The sequence below is a fragment of the Gallinula chloropus genome, assembly GCF_964237585.1.
Source record: "Gallinula chloropus genome assembly, chromosome: 4".
Classification (NCBI taxonomy): domain Eukaryota; kingdom Metazoa; phylum Chordata; class Aves; order Gruiformes; family Rallidae; genus Gallinula; species Gallinula chloropus.
The window spans coordinates 36,951,985-36,971,870 of record NC_140088.1 but is presented as its reverse complement, the minus strand read 5'-3'; the positions used below and the strand labels follow the sequence as shown (position 1 = coordinate 36,971,870).

At 45.2% G+C, this 19,886-nt stretch overlaps 1 protein-coding gene across 2 annotated transcripts in view; it reads left to right on the top strand.

Annotated features, from left to right (window-relative positions):
• EXT2 (exostosin glycosyltransferase 2) overlaps positions 1 to 9,190 on the top strand; it is a gene marked incomplete at both ends in the record, with an annotated part of 72,118 nt that extends 62,928 nt beyond the window's left edge. For both annotated transcript variants that reach the window (XM_084262963.1, XM_084262964.1), the window contains 4 exons: positions 757 to 900; positions 1,444 to 1,572; positions 2,744 to 2,826; positions 9,052 to 9,190. In XM_084262963.1, coding sequence (XP_084119089.1) covers positions 757 to 900; positions 1,444 to 1,572; positions 2,744 to 2,826; positions 9,052 to 9,190 — 495 coding nt within the window. The remainder of the gene's footprint in view (positions 1 to 756; positions 901 to 1,443; positions 1,573 to 2,743; positions 2,827 to 9,051) is intronic.
• Positions 9,191 to 19,886: the final 10,696 nt, after the last annotated feature.

Here is a 19,886-nt window from a genome sequence, read left to right as displayed (position 1 = left end):
TAGCAAGCAAATAGCGTTCATATCCTCCTAAATAATTTTAATCCTTTATCCCTTTTTCATAATGCAGAAATTGTCCATTATTTAACGTGGCCAGCAGTGTGGAGAACTGGGGTTGTGTTAATGATGCCCTTCTCCTTGTTCTTGTCTACTGCGTTTGATCCTGTAGTCAGCTACAAAATAATGTATGGAGTAACAAAGATGGTATCTTGATTGTATCCAGCTGTCTGGAACAAGTCAAGGGCAAAGAGGCCTTCCATGTAGCAGTAGATCCATCCAAGCACCCACTAAAGAATACCAGAAATATTAAAATATAAGCCTGTTTTAAACCTGTTCCTATCAAGTGAAGCAGGTTGGTTAGATCCGAAGCCAGCTGCGAAAGTAGTTAGGTTGTAGCTGTTTCTGCTGAAGCTAACATCAAACGTTCCATTTCAATCACGCTTGGTTTCAGTTAGTGCTAAAATCTTTTTGAGTGGTTGCTTGTACTTCTCTGCAACGAGGAAGTCAGTATAGCTATAGTGGCCTTTTGCTCTGGGGTATGGCTGCCTTCTCTGAGTTGCCGGGTCCAAAGCTTGCTTGGGATTTTTCATTGTTCTTCCAGGCCGTTTCCGATTTCAAGAACTGGCACTTAGAGGAATTGAAGTGGTCTTTGCACCACTGTAACTCTGCCTTTCCAAAGCAGATGTGTTGCATCTGTGTGCTTGTGTTGGCTTGCTCTGCAGGCCTGGCTAGCACCATGTCATGTCTTTTTCTCTTCAGGTTTGGCGCGAGTTCCCTGACAGGTTGGTTGGATATCCGGGCCGCCTGCATCTTTGGGACCACGAGATGAACAAATGGAAATACGAATCAGAATGGACCAATGAAGTCTCAATGGTGCTCACTGGGGCGGCGTTTTATCACAAGGTGATACACAACTTATGCTCATGTACAACACGGACCTTTTTGAACACCGTGTGTGTTTCTGTCATTGTTCTGTGACTGTTTTGTGGTGCCACGATTGTGTTTTTTACAACAGTCGAAGAACCAGTCGCAAACTTTCCCTAAACCTCTTTCAGTTGCTGTTGAAACAACAGATTTGTCTCTGCCTGTAAAGCAAAACCGTTACTCTCACGAGCTAACAAGAAGTCTGGCCAGTCTGCGAGACCTGTAAATGCAAAGCAAATTCTACAGTGAATGTAGCTTTATAACTAGCAAGTCAAGAAGAGAAATCCAATTGTAAAGAAGTTTATGTGCTGGTCAGGAAAGCAGTAATTATGGAGTTAAGCGCACCCCACCCCCCATTATTTTCTAGCTGCTGAAGTAGTTCTTGGCTGAAGGCAGTCTCACAGTTTGCCCATAATCCGTCCTTAGCTGCCTGCTGTTCAGTGACTGAAATACTTGAAGACCTATAGTTACTTCATCTCTATTTAAAATTATCTCCTCTCTCTCTCTTCCTCTGTCCTGCAGTATTTCAACTATCTTTACACCTACAAAATGCCTGGAGACATCAAAAACTGGGTGGATGCCCACATGAACTGTGAAGATATCGCCATGAATTTTCTAGTGGCAAATGTCACTGGCAAATCAGTCATTAAGGTGGGACTTTACTGCAGTTTATCTTCACAGAGTTTAAAACCATCATGTGCATACTCATATATATTTATTTAGTAGGCTTCAATGTATTACTTCATCTTCCTTTTTCTCTTGAGGTGTCTTGTTCTCTTTCTGTAACAGAAAAGCCTTTTTGGTAAAACTTTTGTGTGAACTGGGAACAGAGAATTGTTTTTTACCAGGAGTTTTTGGTGGCTGTTTTAGCCATCTTGATGAGCTATGACAAAGGTAATTTAAGGGGTAGCTATATATGTGTGTGTGTGTGTGCATATACACACCCACATACTTATATTTTAACTATTTGAGATCACTAGAGGAAAGAAATTGCCAACTGTCCGCAGCTCGCTCTGTCATAGCCAGGCAACAGCTGATTTATAGGAATGTTAATTGCAAGAATGTTAATTGCAAGATCAGCTTTAAATGAACTTTTTATCCCTGAATTAATTTCCTGACATGTTTCGACACGTTTTCAGGTCTGGACATTCACTCTGTACATTCATTTCAAAGTGCGTCAACTTGGAATGAGATTTAGAGGCCACCAGGCGTTGCTTCAATTAGCAGGGCCCATTTTCCCATCTGTCCATCATCATTTACTGGGACTGGTGGCTGTGTTTCCTAGAAAGGTCTTTAGAAGATAAAGTGTGTGTTTTTGCTGAAAAAGTTCTTGAGCTGTATGAGGGCACGGCGGAGTAATTTGGCACCTCTGTGCGATTCGGAGAGTCGTGGAGGGTTTGCCAGGCAGCTATTAAGTGGAGCAAGCAAAAAAGCGTCTGCTGGATTAACGTTACGGTGAAGTATGGGAAGCTATATTTCATCGCTGTTATGGCTGCAAGAACAAATGGTGTTTATACAGGGACCTTGGCAGTGAGAAAACAGTCATTAAACAGGAATTAAGGAGCTTGTCATCACCACTTCTTTTCAGTTACAGAAGGAAAAACCCCTCCAAGCCATTTTTATTGGGCCCCTGTGAATTTTGCAGTCAGCCGGGCCAGATGGAGCTGAATGGGGGAATGGAGTGGCTTCCACACCCCCCCCTGTTTTGTGAGAGCTCAGCTTACACTGCAGGCATGTTCAGAGGTATTGCACTGCTCTCTGTGCAGGGAGATTAATGTCCCTTCTGTTGATATTTGATGATATCTGGCGTGCCTTTCTGCAGGTGACCCCGCGGAAGAAGTTCAAATGTCCAGAATGCACAGCAATTGATGGGTTATCACTGGACCAGACACACATGGTGGAAAGGTGAGTTGACCACCCTTTATTCCTCTTATTGCCTTGTTCTCATCCCTAGAATCTTATGTGTCATTAAATTAGGATCAAAAATGCTCACTGATTGTATTTCTGTAAATTACTGCTTTTGAAAGAGTATTTCTTGGATTTGATCAGCACGAGTCATTCCTATAATGGATGATGTGACACTGAAACGTAGACTATGACAAGAAAGGACTTTGGGCACAACTTTTGGCAGCTTTGCTGTTAAGCATATAGAACACACAAATGGATTTCAGGTTGTTGGCAGTACTGTTAGTAACACTGCATTTGTGTTTTACCATTGAACATCAGCTATAATGACTATGACAATTTTTTTTAGCAAGACAGCTGCTAGCTCACCAAAGAGTAACAGGACTCAAAATTATTAATAATCTTATTTGAATTTACATTTGTATGTTGTCTTCTCTCTAAAGATTGTGAAGCCCATTGCTTCCACTAATGAAGGGCATTTGCCTGCACAATTTGCACTATTTTTTTTACAGTGGCAGCATTACAACATTTTTTGTGATTAATTTTGAAATTAAGTATGTATTTGGAAAGGCAGTGAATGTTTAGAGGGAACTAATGAAAGTTGCTAAATATGAGAGTTGCGTTCCCTGCTTTACAGTGAGATGTCTTCCCAACCTTGACCAAGACACTAAACTTCCCTCCGTGTTGGCTTCTGAATATGTAAAATCAGGGAAAATTTCTTTGCTCTTACAAAGCTGTTCAACACTCTTGTTTGAAAAGGGTTATCTGACAATAAATGTACATACTAGTGATTAGGTGGAACTAACTTGAGATCTGGGACTAAGGCATTTCACCTTAGGCTTCTTGGGCTGTTGCGTCTCTTCTGCAAACTTTGGGAAAATAATTTGCAGCCGTAGAATTGATGGGGTAGGTAAGCAGGGGTAGCCACAGTGCTGAAAGAGACCAGCACAACAGGTGACAACATTTAAAAAATCTGACCTGCATATAAAATTGATCATTTCAGACATCCACGCTTATCTTACCAGTTAGCATGGTTATCATCTTAGCAGTGAGGTTTTTCTGTCATCCTCTGCAGTACCCAGCAAATCTGAAGTGGTGTATGCATTCACTGGCCATTAGCAATGTAAATGATATTTATACATTGTAATATATGCAGTGAATTAATGCAAAACAGGTTAGTAGATTGGGGGCTTGCTTACAAAAAGAATGCACACGTGTGTCTGTGTGGTGTGTAAATATACATTATACAACACACAAACACACAGATAGTTTGGCATTGAAGAGTATAACCACCAGGGTTAGTGATAAGGTGGGTGTATGATAAGGCTGGATTAAAAACAGGAGTTAGCAAATCAGGTGGAAGACATACCCCATGAAGGTGGTACAAATTACTCTGCAGAAAACTTTTTAAAGAAGGGGGTGGAAGCTTTGTAGATCTTAATTGTTAGCTGAAGGGGGAGCGCAGGAGGTTGTTCTGTGTCTGGCAGTTCTTCACTGGCTTACAGGATGGACTACCTGAAGCCAGTTGAGCTCTCCTGTGATGGTACTAGTAGCATTACAACAGCACATAGGAATTTTGGTCATAAACTAGGTTCTCATTAAAGGAAACACTATAAAAACAGAAGATGAAAAAGTGCTTTCTGCTCAGAGTGCATTATGATGCAGGGTCAAGGTCATGTTTCCATGTCTGTAGCAATTCTTGTATCCTCAGAGTAAAGTATCATTGACAATTTATTGAGAACATATTTGAACTGTTACTTTGCTTCTCTGTAGTTTCCAACACTGGAGATAAAACTGGGTTTTAGGAAATGTTAGATTGAGTGCACATCCACATACTTTTATTTGCCCAGCCACATGGAGTGTACAAGCTAGGATAGAGCCTGGGTGCAGAAGAAGATCTGGGGCGGGATATAAAGTTTGGGTGTATTCAGGCTTTGTTTTGAAGGTCATTAATATCACACTGAAATACTGAAACCGAGTGCTACACCTAATGCCTTCTTGCCTTGTAGTGTTACCTACCTTCAGTACAAGGAAGTTCTTTAAATATCTGAAAGGGCTTTTTTTGAGTCTGTCATGGTCCAGACAGCATCTGAGCACCACACAGCCCCTCACTTACTCCCCTTCATGACAGGGACCCAGGACAGAATCTTCTAAGATAGCTATTCATTTTAATTGATAGAAACTCCTGGAGCAAGCTAAGGCCTGTATGGCACATATAGATATACATGCATACACACACAAGCATGCACAGTAGCTACTTTCAGGGCCATCAGAGAAGCTGAATGGAAAAAGCTCATGTATCTGGGAATCTTTGTCATATTATAAAAGAATGACTTTGTTACGGCTATAGAAGAGAACTTTGCAGTGCTGGGCATAGAGAATACCAGGAATATCAAGCAAAAAGTCATTATCAGCTTCACTTGCAGCTTTCCAAAGTGCCTGACTCCTGTTTTTTTAACATTCAGAAATGGTGAGCAGGTAGTCCTAACTAATTACTTGCCTGGATATCCAGGGATCAACCTAATGTTTGTGAAACAAACAGTTTATCTGGGTTGCCATGGGCACACACAACATTTAGTGTTAGGTTTCTGGTTCAGAAATAGCATAGAGATGCCCAGCAGCTGCCTGATGATTGTTTTGTAAGTGTAAAAGGTTAGAGAAGTCAGTTGTGGAGGTCTGTCCGGGAGAGACATATAGCTACCCAGTTCTGTTGCGCCTTTTGACACCCTCAACAGAGGCAAAGGAGGGATGGTACAGCTGAACTCTCTCTTATTAAGAGATTCTATTTTTGTAACCAATACTGAAGAGTTAGTTACAGTGAATTACAATGAAAGCACTGCTATTCTTCCTGATCTGTCATTTATCTGAGATAAATAAAAGAGTTCAGTTCCTGGGGTTATCAAGCTCCATCATTAACATACATTAACTACAGAAAGTTCTGAACTCAGAATCCCCTCCTTCCCTTGGGTTAGCCTTTAAATCAGGTCACAGAAGCTGAAGAAGGATCTAATAATCCCTGTATTTCCAGGTGCTGTTTAAGTAGCAACAACTTTTCTGCATTCAGCATCTTTGCATCTGGCTCTTAAAAATGGAGAACTGTAAAATGCAGCCGAGAGCGCAAATGCCTGTACAATGGCTGCCACAAAGGGCTGAGCTGCTTCTGCAGCAGCCTGAACAGCACTGTCTTATTTAGCACTTGTAAATATTTGCTAGAGAGAAAATAGTAAGCCTAAGACTCAAACCGACCAGGTAACAGTTGGCCAAAGGCTGCAGCTGCGTGGTCACCCTGCTGAAAAATATTGGGGTTATAAGGGAGAGGAAACTGATTGAGAGAGACCTTAACCAATGTGAAGGTCACCCAGTCAGCCAGGAGCAACAGGGCTCTCAGTTTCTCAGCTCATACAGTTCCTTGTGGAGCACAACTGCATGTCGTCAGAGGAAGAGAAAAACAAAAACTAATTCTTGGATGCAAACGTGCCTCTTCTAGTCTGAATTTGCAATAACTATTGACACAGCCAAGAAAAACACCTTCCCTTCATGTTAAGATGACATGTCGCATTCTCTTGGCTACCTAGCTTTGAGTGTTTAATGTTCTAGATATCCTTTCTGGTTTATGTTGTCCAAAAGTGGCAAAGGCTTTGGCATTCAACTGATTTAGTTCAGTGCAGGAGATTAAATTTTTGGAAACAGGCAACTTTCCTCAAACACATTTTGTGGCTTGTGTGTGACATGTCTTTCATCTCAAAAAGCCTGTTTCTCATCTTTGAATTTGATATTTCCTGAGGCCTAACTTTTCTGATTCAGCTGGGATGATTAGGACACACTGCTATTTCCATTTTTAATTTTTTTTTTCCTTTCTTTAACAATGAAGAAAGTTTCTGGTGGTTAAAAGATATTGTACTGATATGCTTGAATTATCTTGCCACCAGAAGAAGCTTGGCTGTAGGAGAATTCCAGCTTGGTATTTTCTCGTAAGCCCTCCTCTTTGATTGGGGAGTATAACCTCTGGAGGGAAGAGGTCAATTGTGTCTCCACTATCCGTTTAGTTCTGTCTGGTGCTCTGAGGGTGCCGATTGTGACAATGGCTGATCTGATGTGGACACCTGCCTGGCAGGCAGCAGGCTGAGATAACTAATTCATTTCACACCGGCCACCAAGCAGCTGTTACATTACAATGTCTTTCAGTCATTACTGGCAGAGGCAGGATTTGAACCAGTAGGCTGGAAGTATTCTTGTATTCCAGAAACCAGTGAGGGCCAGCAGCTGTGCAAACTTCTCAGATGCACATCTCCCAGTGCATCTCCCTCCTCCTGTGAAGTCTGGGATTTTCCTGCTGCAAAACTTCTCCAATATACACAACTTGGATTATAGTTAGCCATGTTTCTCAGGAGTAACAGATGATTTAGAAGTCAGGCATTACCTGAGTATCAGATGACTTTAAGGTATCTCATGTTGGGCATCTCAGGGAGGCAACAGAAACTGTATAGTGTTCCTGGAAACAATACTCAGTACCTGCTCTGCCTGTCCCTGTAACCTGCCTGTGCCCAGGGCCCAAAGCTCACCCTCTTGATGGTTCACCTTGTTATTGCAGACATTGAACAGCTACTCAGGTTTCATTGGTTCAGTCTGGACTGATGGATTCTTTGCCCTTTCAGATGTGTGCTACCCTGGAGCAAGTAGTGCTTGTGCCAGGTCTGGAGTTTGCTTCCCACTGCACACGGTTTCCTCTTATGCTCTGAATTCCTTTTTGTTTGTTTCTAGTCTATAAAGATCTGCATTTGGAGGTAGGAAGAAGTGTGAAGGGAGGAGAAGGTGGTAAAAAGTGCAATATCTGTGGTTACCTGTATTAAGCATTTTATTCAGGTTCACCTCTATGAAATAGTTTTCTGACACTTTCCTCCAACTTAGAACAGCCATGTAGAGATGCAGCGCTTCAACAACCTGGGCTTTGTGTTTTCCAGTCATTTACTCTAGTTAAGGAGAGAGCCATGGGATTGCTCAGAGGCTGAAGAATTAATTTTGAAAACCAGTCTTGCTGTCCCATCTACTTCAAAAGAGTGTTTGGGGCAGTGTTGAGCAGTCCCCATCACAGAACTGTCACACTCAGTTGCTATGATTGACCAGGTCTGTTGAGGAAAATTATCCTGGAGCCATAGTGACCCCCTAACCCTTTGAAGGGGTCTGGAGAGGGTGCAGTGGTTGGAGAGCAAGAGACCTTCTCTGTGACCGCCTGCAGCACGTCAGCCTCTGTAGCCAAGTCAAAGTACTCTCTTTTGTTTTTTTTTAATTTTCCATTTTAAACAGCAAAAGCAACATGACCAGTTTTCTTGTAGCTGTCTGTGTTACGTGTTGGAGACTGTTGTCACAATTCTTCCTATCTGGAGGTCTTACAAGCTGTTTTACAAAGGTTGTTAGCTGAGTGCTGGCTGAGGTGAGACGAGCTTCCACAGGTACTGTGTCTTTCTGTGAGAGAGTTAAGGCAGCTCTGCAGGGTTAACCATCCGTTTGCTTGGGTTTTTGAAGCCCGTGGCTGTTCCCTTCCACCGCGTTACTGACACCTGAGATTATTAAAACTGAGAGAGTCGTCAGTGGTCTGATCTTCTTTTGTGCCGATGTGATGTCTTACTGCTCACTGTCTCTTTCTTTAGACAAGGAGAAGAAACAAGTTGGTTTCATTCTGTAATTTTTACTCAGCTTTGCTTTTAAGTTCCAGTGCAGTCGGCACCGCGGCGTGTTTGTCTTTGTGGGGATAGATGGAGCTTCCGAAAGGGCCTGGAAAAAATAACACGCTTATATTTTTTAGAACTCCATTCTCACAAAGGCTTGGGCTTTTGCAAAACCTTTGTTATGAGCCAAACTGACCCAACAGTGGCCCTTTAAGAGCCATGTTGGCAGTTAATCTGTTCTGGTTTACAGCATGTACATTGCTCTAAGAATGACTGGAATTCTAGGGGGAGGGAGAAGGGAAGCTTTGACCTCCATGTGCACATGTGCTGCTGCCGGCATCCCCTTGCTCGTCTCTGTGATTAAATGGATAAATCAAAGAACACCAGCTTCTCCTCAGTTCTCTCTGCTGTGAGGCCCTCTTTTCAGTTACTGGTAGCCAGAATGGCCTAAATACTTCCACGAGTAAGAGGGAAAGTTGCTACCAGTGTTGCTGGTGTGGGAGCTGGTAGCCAGGCCAGTTGTTCGGGTTCTTAATTAAACTGCTTTCCTTTTCACCAGATCTGAATGCATCAATAAGTTTGCCTCTGTCTTTGGGACCATGCCTCTGAAAGTGGTGGAGCACCGTGCTGACCCTGTCCTGTACAAAGATGACTTTCCTGAGAAACTGAAGAGCTTTCCCAACATCGGCAGCTTGTAAAGGCAGCTGTGAGACAAACCCGAGTGAGGAAAAAGACGGTCGCAATGGTGCTCTGAGGAAAATAAGGCCCTGAAGAAGGAAATCGCTACAGAGTGTGTTACATCAGAGGGAAATGGGAGTTAATGTTGTGTTCTGGTATGTTGCCCCCCTTTATATTGTGCATAGATACAATGGAAAGCCAAATAACTGCCTCTCTCTTGCTCATAGAGGATTGAACCTATTCATGGGCCCTCCCAGAAGTGTCAAACACACACTTCTCCCCAGAAGAGCGAAACAGAGTCATGCTCTGCATGGTCTGGCTGCTGTGACTGGTCTCTTCTGTCGAATGTGCTGCAGGTCTCTGGTTTGTAAGCATCCATCCATTCAAAGCAAATGTCCTCAATATATAGCTGCTCTCTCTGGGGAGGAGCTTATTGCCAGTGTGGTTGGTGGGTCTTTATCTTTTAAGCTTAAGTAACTGTGTAACTAGGGTTTGTTTTTTTGAGAGAAATGTTTTTTGGGTTTTTTTTAAACCACCAGCAACAACAACAAAAAAATCTGTGTGGTGTCACGTGGTTTGAAGGTGAAAGCAGTTGGTGTCACTGGCATTGTTCTGGTGCACGCTGAACTGATGAGACATGAAGCAGCGGGAAAGATGGTCTCTTTCAAAGCAGACATGCCTGCAGGACAGAATTCCCATTGCTACACCTCTTCCTCCTGTGGAGATTTCAGGTTTTCTGCCATGTCCATACAAGAGGCTGTTTTTATCAAAAAAGCAGTCAGGTTACAGTTTTACATCGTAGCTGTAGGAACACCAGCTGTGAAGTAAGGTTTTCACACCTGAATCTGAAACACTTCAGTATACAGAAACTCTCAGTCACACCCTCAGTGTGCAGGGATATGTGTAAGTGCAAGACACTATTAACTTTAGAAACTCCCATAAATTATCATTGCTGGAAAAAATGCTGGATCTTTTTAACAAAGGAACCCATTACCACAGGCTGCCACTGAAATATATGGCGTAGGAAGGCTTTTGGAGAAGCTTTACATCTCTCAAAAGTATTGGAATTGTTTCTCAATATGGAAATTAACCTGAATCAGAAAACTAACTGCAGCAAAATCGGAAGTAAAATTGCCTGGACCATTACCTCTTGCCCTTTGATAATAAAGATGATCCCAGGTTGGGCTGAGAAAGGAATCTCTATTGCAGCTCCACTGATAAAATGTTTGTTACCAGGTAAGGGTGATTTCACCATCTTTTGAAACCTCTGTTGCTTCCAGTTACAGAGACATCCTACTTGATGGGCTGTTTTTCTGCTACGCTGCAAACAACCTTATTCCTCAGATTTTGCCAAAGCCAAAACAATAGGACAAGTGTTAGGCATCACGGTTCACCCCCTCTCCTAAGCTGTAGAGGCAGCAGTGACAGAAACCAAATGAAAGTCAGGCTAGAAACAGGAAACATCTGCTCCTATTTGTCTCACCCCCACTAAGACTTATCTTATTGCCCAACGCAGTGGATGTGCTGTGAATGAAAATCATATTGGAACAATAGCTCTGAGGGGATGCTTCACTTCATAACTCCCCTGGGATGTGTCTGTAAACTGCATCGTCCGCTTCTCTGGGAACATTTAATTACTGGTAACTGTTTTTTGATGCAGTCTTTGTTTCATCCCTGACTTGCTGCAGGAGGGGGTGTTGGGGCACTTGGAGGATAGCTGCTGCAGTGGCAACAACTGCTGCCTGCACAGTGGGTGAAGGAAGGTTTGGCACTCGCTGTTCCTCATTTGCAGCTTCTCAGGTTCATTCACATGAACTTTCTGAATCTCCCCATTGATTTATATCCTGGTGCTTGAGCATTGGGGGCGGGGGGGTAGCAGCACATTTCCCTTGAGAAGTTTGCTCTAAGACTGTAGCAGTGACAGTGCAGTAGTCATGCCAGTTTTGGCAGTTCCTTTGGAGCTGATCTCAGTTGGCTTTAGCAGTTTAACTGGGTTATAAGATCTTCTTTACAGAGAGTTGTGAGGCTGTCATGAGTTCTTGGTTCTTTCTCAGTAAGCCAGTAAAAAGTACATGTTTTGCACACTCATGGAGGCTTGGAAATAGTCAGTGGAACATTTTTAGGCAGGGACAGCCTAACCAACTCTTCTGAACTGATCTACAGTCTCAGGTCAATATAAAAGCAGTAGGTTCTTGTGCCTGCATCCCAACGCATCTGAGCAGATTTCCCTTCCACATAATGCCCCCATCGATCTTGTTTTGTCCTTTGGTGTTTTACAGTTGCTTTTATAGGGCCATGTCATTTAGGTGGTTATATTTCTCTGGTTTGTGCCATGGAGAAAACTGGACGATTGACTGTTTAAAAAAAAAGAGAAAAAAATTCCTAGAAGTTGGAAAATGGCCTACCTCCTCTCTAGTTTATAATCATGATGCTCTTGATGCAAACTCTGTAAAGGTAAGATGTACCTGTACGGCTGATTTGGAATGGGTTTTGTTGTCAATCTTTAATTTAATTGTTAACTTTTAATTGTATATATGTTATCAAAAAAAGTTAATATTGGTATATTAAAAAGTAAATCCGAGGAGTGTTTGCTTGTATTTCGCTTTTGGAGCTGCACAAGGAAACATGGATGCATTTAGAAGGGAGAATTGCAGCGCTGGGCTGTTTGGCTACATAAATCTGTGTTAAACTTGAATATGCACAACGTACTTTAGAAAGATCTGTCCATATTTTGTCTTTACCATAACTGTAGTTGGGTGTTTGTCTTTGAAGTAGAAGTTTGTCTGCACGAATTCATCCCTGTCACCTTTTTGGAGAGAGTAGCTGTTACTCTAATTTTCTGCCAAGATCTGACAGTAGCATTTGTCTTGGAGAAATGGGGAACAGATCCTTTCTCTGTTTGCAAAGAGAGAGAGCAAATGCTGGAAGAATTGTGCTTTTAGAGAAAAGAGCTTGGGCTGAGTTGTTGAGATGGTGGGCTTCAGTCTGGTGGGCTTCTGTTTCCAGGCATGCTGCGGCGTGGTGCCCAAGGAGCTGCGGAAGGGCAGCGTGTCTGCACGGCACCCGTTGCTACTTGTGTATAGCAAAGGGGGCAGTGCTTGCCCTCGTGGTGAGTCTGAAGGAGACATTTTTAGCATCACCAACTCTCCCTACAATCTGTTGACTCCTTCCTCACAGCTCCACTGTCTGGGTACATGCCATGCCAGTTCAAGCCCTGATGGTCTGAATTACTTTGTCCTGCAATCTCCAGCTCCTGCTCTTGAACCTCCTGCCTTCGAATATGCTTTACTGCAGCAACTGGCTTAGCCCTGCCAATTATCAATTCAAGGGCCTTGGAGACACAGGTATCAAAATAATGGCAAGGTGGGATTTAAGAGATGCTCGGTACTTCCAAATCATTTTGCCTTTAGGCTGGGTAGACAAATGTTGAGCACTCTGGAAAAATGCTGCCTTGAAAGATGAGAAAGTGGATTTAGGATGGAAATTTTAATGTTAAAATACCTTCAAAATCTGCTATGAATGCCCTTCTTAATGAATGCCTGGTGCCCGAGGTGCTTCTTAAAGGTGGAGCACCTTTTGGTCAGGAAAGATCTCAGAATCAGGTTAATTAGTACTGCATCAATCTCCTGTTGGGCCCTTTCACATGGACGCTGCTGTTGTAACAAAGCCACAGCACAGGAACTAAAATTTATGGTACTGATAAGCAAATGGCATTTCAGTGCCTGAGCCAGAGATCAGAGCGAGTATCGGGGTTTTTTCATCATTCTTCTTAAAGACTTGCATGTGTAAATTTTACTAGGACTTCTGCAAAGCGTGTCCTTTCGTAAACTAAAATGCGAACTACAGGTAGTTTTTGCAATCATGGATAGTCTCCTCTTAAGTATTTAAAGCAAGGGAAAAAAAATATGTTCTGCAAAGTTGCATTAGATTGTGCTCGAAAGTGAGCTGGCCCAAATGCTGACTTCAGTCTGGACCTGAAGAGTTGGGAAGATCAGGGCAAACACTAGGCAGACATTCCACCTGTAGTCTCTTGGGGTCTTTTATTTTCAGGCTGAAAGAAATAGTTTCTGTCAAAAACTGTCAGAAAACTCTGAACACAGTATTCTCTGCATCTTTCTGTAGGATCTGAAAGTTGCCCTGTAACGAGGTGGTTACTTCATGTTGTTTGGTACAGAGAGATGGTGTTGGCTTAGCAGCAACATCAGCTATGACAATTCTGCTCCACTGCCGAGTCCTGGATCCTACAGTTGTATCTGTGTGAGCAAAACCAGGATTGAACGCAATTATCCCAAGCCCTTGTTTTAGCGCAACAGCCACACTCTGAGCTGTTGTTTGCTTGGAGTTTTGGGTAACTCAGGGCTGAGGTAGAGGACCATTAGCCTTCACTTGGAGTGTCAGCATGCTTCAGCTTGCCCTGGCTTGAAGCCATTTAGAGACATTCCTGGTACGCTCTGTATAATTTCAGCCTGATGGAAACGGCTGTAGTGCAGTCCCACCTCTGCTGATCTTCAGGATTCCCCTGTCTGCAGCTCCTTGTGGTTCCTTTGAAAGCAAGTTATGTTTCCCATTAAAGGATAACAGCGACAATTGAGGCAATTAAGTGGAGTGGCGTGGAGATAGCAGCGCGCGGGGAGTTTTCCGACTGAAAACAGGCTGTGCACCTCAGAGCTTCTCCCTGCAAGGTTGCCTGTTTGCTGTCTTCATTTGTCTGGAAAAGGATCCAGTAATTCCTCTTCCACTTTTAATCATTCTAAATATCTGTTTACTTGCATAAACAGGAAACGCGCCTGCTCCAGATAAGTATCACAACCCTGCAGTGACTGTGGACTGAGATAAGTCCAACTTGGTCATGATTTCATTAGGTCTATGAACTTGAGTCAGCGCTCGGTACCAGGCTCTGTGCAGGGAGGAAAAGCCACAGAAGATGATGGGTGAGGGGAGAACCAGGTATCTATAAACAGGAATGATCCTTCTTGTAACTATTTTGACAGTCTTAAGAGAAAGGAAACGTCAGCTTAATTATTGAGTCACATCAAGTGGGTTTTTAACCCAAATTTTAGTCGGTGGTGGATTGGGAAAATGCGAAGGCCTGGACTATTTGACCAACAAAGGTGTGAAGAACTTGAGAGACAGACCTGCATGAGGTTTTCCATGTGGGATTGAGATGTGGCTGTTCTTACACCCAGTGCTTTTAAAGAGGAAGCTTATCTGCTCTACTCCCCGCCCCATTCTGTGCTGCAGTGGGAACCTGCAAAACTGAAAGCCAAGGCTTGGCACTGACTGAAAAGTGCCACGTAAGGATATTTACATGTCTGGTGTGAGCATCACACTTCTGCTTATCCCGTGCATGAGCCTGTAGTCCCTTGGAAAGATTTTCAGACCAAAGGCCCCGTGTTCCCATCTCTGTGTCCCTGTAGCTGTATATTGAAGATAAACAGTCTCTCACCTGCTGGTTTGGCCTATTAAAAAAAACTTCCAGGTCCTTCTTTGGTAGAACAATTCTTTCAAAGGAAGCTCTGGTTCTCTGCAGTGTGTAGGCACACTAGCTGGTGCCTTCAGCTGCAGCCTGAGGGGAACAAAACCCCCTTTGCCGCACTTCATACAAACAGGCAGGGGAAAAGGTTTGAAGCAGAAGGGAGCGTAAAATGAGATCCAGGAATTCAGCAAGGCTGCAGCAAGAAGGAGCGGATTGTTAACTCGGAGCATCTGTCTTTGCCCCGCGAGTAAGTTACGAACTGAAAAGCAAGAGAAAGTGGAAGATCCTTTTGCAAATAATAAACACTTGTTTGTCTCAGATTAAATGCAACACCTTTACATGTGGGCTCCAGCTGGCCCTAAGCAGATGCACCTTGCATGGCTGTTTCCTTCCTTGCCAATGAGGAGATTATTGTACATCCATCTGCTTAAAGGTTGATAACCCGCTTTTAAAACAGGAAGAAAAAAGGCAAACCTGTTACTTTACAGGAAGAAGAAATTGCTTTTCATTAAAGCTGCCCGGACTTTGCCCTGCCTCAGGAGTTGTATTCCTCAGCAGAGAGCCTAGGTGCCGTGGCTACATCTCCCAGAGAGAAATTTTTCTGTGTGTTTTAAATGGCTCCTGAAATGTAGGGAAGTGTAGCATCAATAAAAGAACGTGCGTTTCTAATATGCCACTGTCTATAGAGAGACTTTTTAGGTCTTTGGAATGGTTTTATAGAGAGACTTTTTAGCTCTTTGGCAACGTTCAGGCCAGGAGCGATTTCTGATGTAAACCCATACAACCAGGATGTCGCTGAAACTGGCTTTAGGCTCTTAACAGCCTGAACTTTGCCAACATCTGGAGAATCTGGCTTGGAGCGCTTGGGGAGGGAAGGAATTTTTCTCCTACAAGTGAGAGGAATGGATAAGCTTGCAACAGCACCTGCATTATCCGTTTCTTTGCGAGATGGAAAACAGCCATGCTCCATCTGAACCGAGCTGATGTTCCCTGCTAACTGATGGAAAGGCCCGAGGGGCTCTGAGGGTCTTGGTGAATTGTTGACAGCTGCTGGGCACCTCCTTGGCTCTGCCTGAGCACAAAGGGCGCTTTCTGCTTCACCCAGAGTCTGGGTGCAGGGGCTCAGGCTCTTTCTGGTGGTTCTGAGGAGTCCAAGGGGAAAGTCAGTCTCAGACGGGTTTGTGGATGGAGCAAAAGCTGCGGAAAGGGCTGTACCAGAACCCGCCATTCCCCACATTGGGATGGGGCAAGAGCTGTGCCCTGGGAACCATGGGGCTGAGACAAGCCCTTCCCTTGGCACAGGGAGAAGAGGAGCCAAGCAGCAGTGTGTGGTGGCCAGCAGCCACCTCTGGGTAACTCGGCAGAGCTGCGGAGGAGAGGCTGGCGGAGGCTTGAAGATCTCTGCCAAAGGGGAGCTGGCTGGGAGGGAGCGTGGCTGGGCCAGCGCAACATGGAAACAGGAGGGCTTTTTGAGGGGAGGGTGCCAGCCTGGGTGTCTTCTCATTGCAGCTCAGGAGAGTTTGTGCCACTGTGCCCCGAGCGTGGCTTGCTGCCTAACAGCAGTGCTGCTGTGGCACAGCGAGTCTGGGGCTCCACAGCTCTGTGACATCTTGTTGCCAAGTCACTTCTCCCTGTGCTGGCTGCGATGCCTTGTAGTGTGCTGCTCCGGAGCAGCAAGCAGGGGAGACCATCCTCCTCTCTTCCCTGCAGCTGAGGTGCCCTCAAACAGGGCTCTTGGAGCCTGGGACACCCTCCTTAGCTGGGAGCTGGCTGGCAGGATGCTTCCATGTCTGGCTGCTGGCCGTTAACCATCTCTGTACGGGGAGAGGCAGCAGCCCATGAGCTGCCACCTGTTGTTAATCTACCCCCAGCTAATCCATTCTGCACTGTGTCAGCAGTTCAAAAGGGCACTGTTAGTATTTTTTGCCAACTTCAATTAACGTGAGATTTCGGAGGCCCCTCTGATCGCATTTCATCTGTCATGAGTCAGGAACAAACCAGCCAGATTGCAATTGAGAGGAGAGAAGAGAAGGAGTTTATTGCAAACCGAAGCAACAACAACAGTGTTTGTGCCCCCTCATCTGGGGCGGCTGGGAAGCCGGGTACTTCCCGGCGATGCCACTCCTTTAAAAAAAAAAAACAACCCTGGAAAAATAAAAAGAAAAAACCTGGCAACCAGAAATTGCAGTCCCTACCAGCTCCCCACCCCCTCAAAAAAACCCACCACCAAACCATCCCAACCCCATGACAATAAAAGCTGCAAGTGCAATAATTTAAAAAAGAAAGTTAAAAAGAGCCGAGCTGCAAGACTGTTTGTTCTTTTTTAATATTCCACTGTAATGAGCTGGTAATACATGGCTGCATAGGCAATAACATTGGATGGCACAAACCTCTCATGGCAACATGTTAAATGGGGGGGGGGGTGTGGTTATTCTTTTTTTTCCTTTTTTTTCCTGACCTTTTAAAAGACTTTTCTCTGAATACGTTCTACCCCAGGGCGTGAAGCTAAAGAGAACAAAAAAACCCCAGGTTTGCATTTATACAAGGTTACAATATTTTACAACAAGAAAACAATAGTATGGATTGAGGTTTGTTTTCTTCCTTTCTCCCAGTCTCTTTCAAACACTGCACACCTAAACCGATATATTATTATACATTGAAAACCGTCCTTCAAAATCAGTAGTATAAAAGTCCTAGCTCTACCTACCTACCTAGCTATGTTGGGGGAGTGGGGAACCGTGTTACCAGCAAAGAGTTAAGGGGGTGCGAGGCTGCTCCGTCCCAGCTCCCTCTGGGAAGCTGCTAAGGGCTGAATGACGTTGGGTCCCATTCCCCCTCCTTCCCATTTGGGTTCAGTTTCTCCTTGGGTCTGTTTGCTTTTTGCTGTGTCAGTCAGAGCAGCAAAATAAACACAGGGCTCTGCCTCCGCTTGATTATTTTTCAAACCTTTTCCAGGAAACTACCTTTTTTGCTTTTGCTTGAAGAGCGTTTTACCACGTGCTGCTTGGTCCGGCTGAACTCTGGGATACCAGGGAAATGTGCCTCCCTACCCCAAAACGCTTCCGTTGCCAGAGAAACCCAGCCTCCTCCTGCTTGGGCAGCACACTGGCTACACCTGGCCCGGGTTGGCACTGTGTCCCCACGGCTGAAGCCATACGTGCAGCAGCTCTGCGGCCTCGCGCGCTGTCCCCGTGCGCGGCCTTCCCCTCACGGCCTGCCCAGGCTCGCAGGCCCGTCAGGGGCGTGTGCTTTGACCCGCTCGTGTGCTGCCATGTGCTCTAGGCTGGGAGAGGGAAGCTGGTTCTTCACCTTGCTGTCTTGGTCCTCTTCCTGGTGGGCTCTACCCAGGTAGGTACAGGGGCAGCGAGACCTGAACTGGGCAGCGCGTTCAGGAGGTGGCAGCTGGAGCCTCCTCAGGGTGTGGGTGGGTGGCAGGGCTGGCAGTGGGTAATGTGCTGGTGGCTGACCTGGCCCCTATCCTGCTCCTGCACAGCAGCCTGTAGAGTTTGGGTCCCGCAAGGCCTAGCAAGCCCCACAGCTCACTACTGGTTTGCAGTTGCTAGTAAAGCACTAACTGCTGCTTGGAGGCAGCAAGTGGTACCCAACCGTTTTTAAGCTGGTGCTGGGAACTTTTGCTGCTCTTGCTACTTAGACCCACGCACCACCCCCCCCTATTCTCAGAGCTCTGGTGTTTCTAACCATGGGCAATGTACCCTTGTAGGGTATCTGCTGCACAGCCAGGGCCAGGACTGCTCGGGAGGAGCGTTTTGCTACCTCTGTGGGGCTGGGGAGGGCAGCTGAGAGAGCCCAGCTAGTTGGGTCCTGCAGGTGCTGCACCCACAGAGGCGGCCACCATGAGCATGGCAGGTATCAAGGTGGCTGGGGCTTGTGACACGTTTTGGTGGTGGCTGGGGACAAAGCTTGCAGCTTCAAAGGCGCGCCCAAGCCAGGGAATCGCAACTCAAATGTGTGGACAGAAGAAGTAAAATACTAAATAAGAAATAAATAGAGAAGAAAGTCATAAATAGAGTCAGAAGGTATTAAAATAATAATAATAATTAAAAAAAAAAGCATCATCATGGTAACTTGAGATTGCAAGAACAGCACTGACCCTGTGACCCTTAAAAAATGCAGTAGCTGCAGGTTGGCTAGATAAGGATACATATATATATATATATAAAGTATATATATATATTTATACAGTTTTTCATGTTAATTTAACAGCTAGGTTAAAAAACCCTTTTAAATTAATTTTTAAAAGTGTGTAAATACAGAGGCACGTAGCTTAAAACTCCTGAATAGCTGCCCTGGGAAGCTTTTGAAGGGAGCGCCTTCCAGCAGGACCCACAGGTGTGGGCGCAAGGCGCCGTGCCAGGTCGGTACCCGGAGAAGCAAGGCAAAGGCTGGCGAGCTCCAGGGCCGCCCCTGGGAAGGAAGAAGCCCTGGGGCAGGGGGCTGCAGGGAGCAACATCCCCCTCCTCGCTTTGTGAGGCTTTCAGGCAGGCTCAGGGCCGGGCACGCGCGGGTAAAATTGATTGAGTCCAACACGTGCTTCGCACATGGATTTAAGGTGAGAGAAAACGGGGGCCAAGCCTCTGTAAATGCCAAGTCTGCTGCCAGGAGACTCTCTAAGAAGACCAAGGATACAGCACTTAATCCTCCAGGCTGTTAAACAGCTCAGGTGAAATCCTGGCTCTGTGGAAGTCCACAAGGAAATGCTACCTTTTAACTTCAGTAGGGAATGCAGCTAACCTCTCAAATGGCTACAGCCCTCCATTGGAGCTGCCTTTGGTACCTGTAGGCTGTGAGGGACCCCTCTCTGTGTGCCTGCCCACCCCACCACTTTCTTGTCAGCTCTGCCTGTTGCTAATTTGCCGTGTCAGTGATGTTACCAGAGCGCTGGGGCAGTGGCCCTTCACAGGATCACCTGCTGACCGTGGGAAGCATCACCCTCCCTGGTGTACCTTGGAAAATGCTCTCAGCACTGAGCTCAGCTTCCTGAACAAAAATCTGCTGGAGGCACTGCCTCCTCCCACCAGTCCTTGGGTGGCCCAGGACCCTCAGTGATTTCTGGGGTACCTGGTAGGGGTGACCAGTCAGCGTTATCCTGCCTGGTTCAGTCATTAACATCATTTTTAGGAGCTAAGCCAATGTTCCCAACTGCTCAGACAAATATTTAGACTGGGACCTAAGTCCTGGCTGCTGGTGATGGGGGACACCCTGCTCATATGCATGGTGTG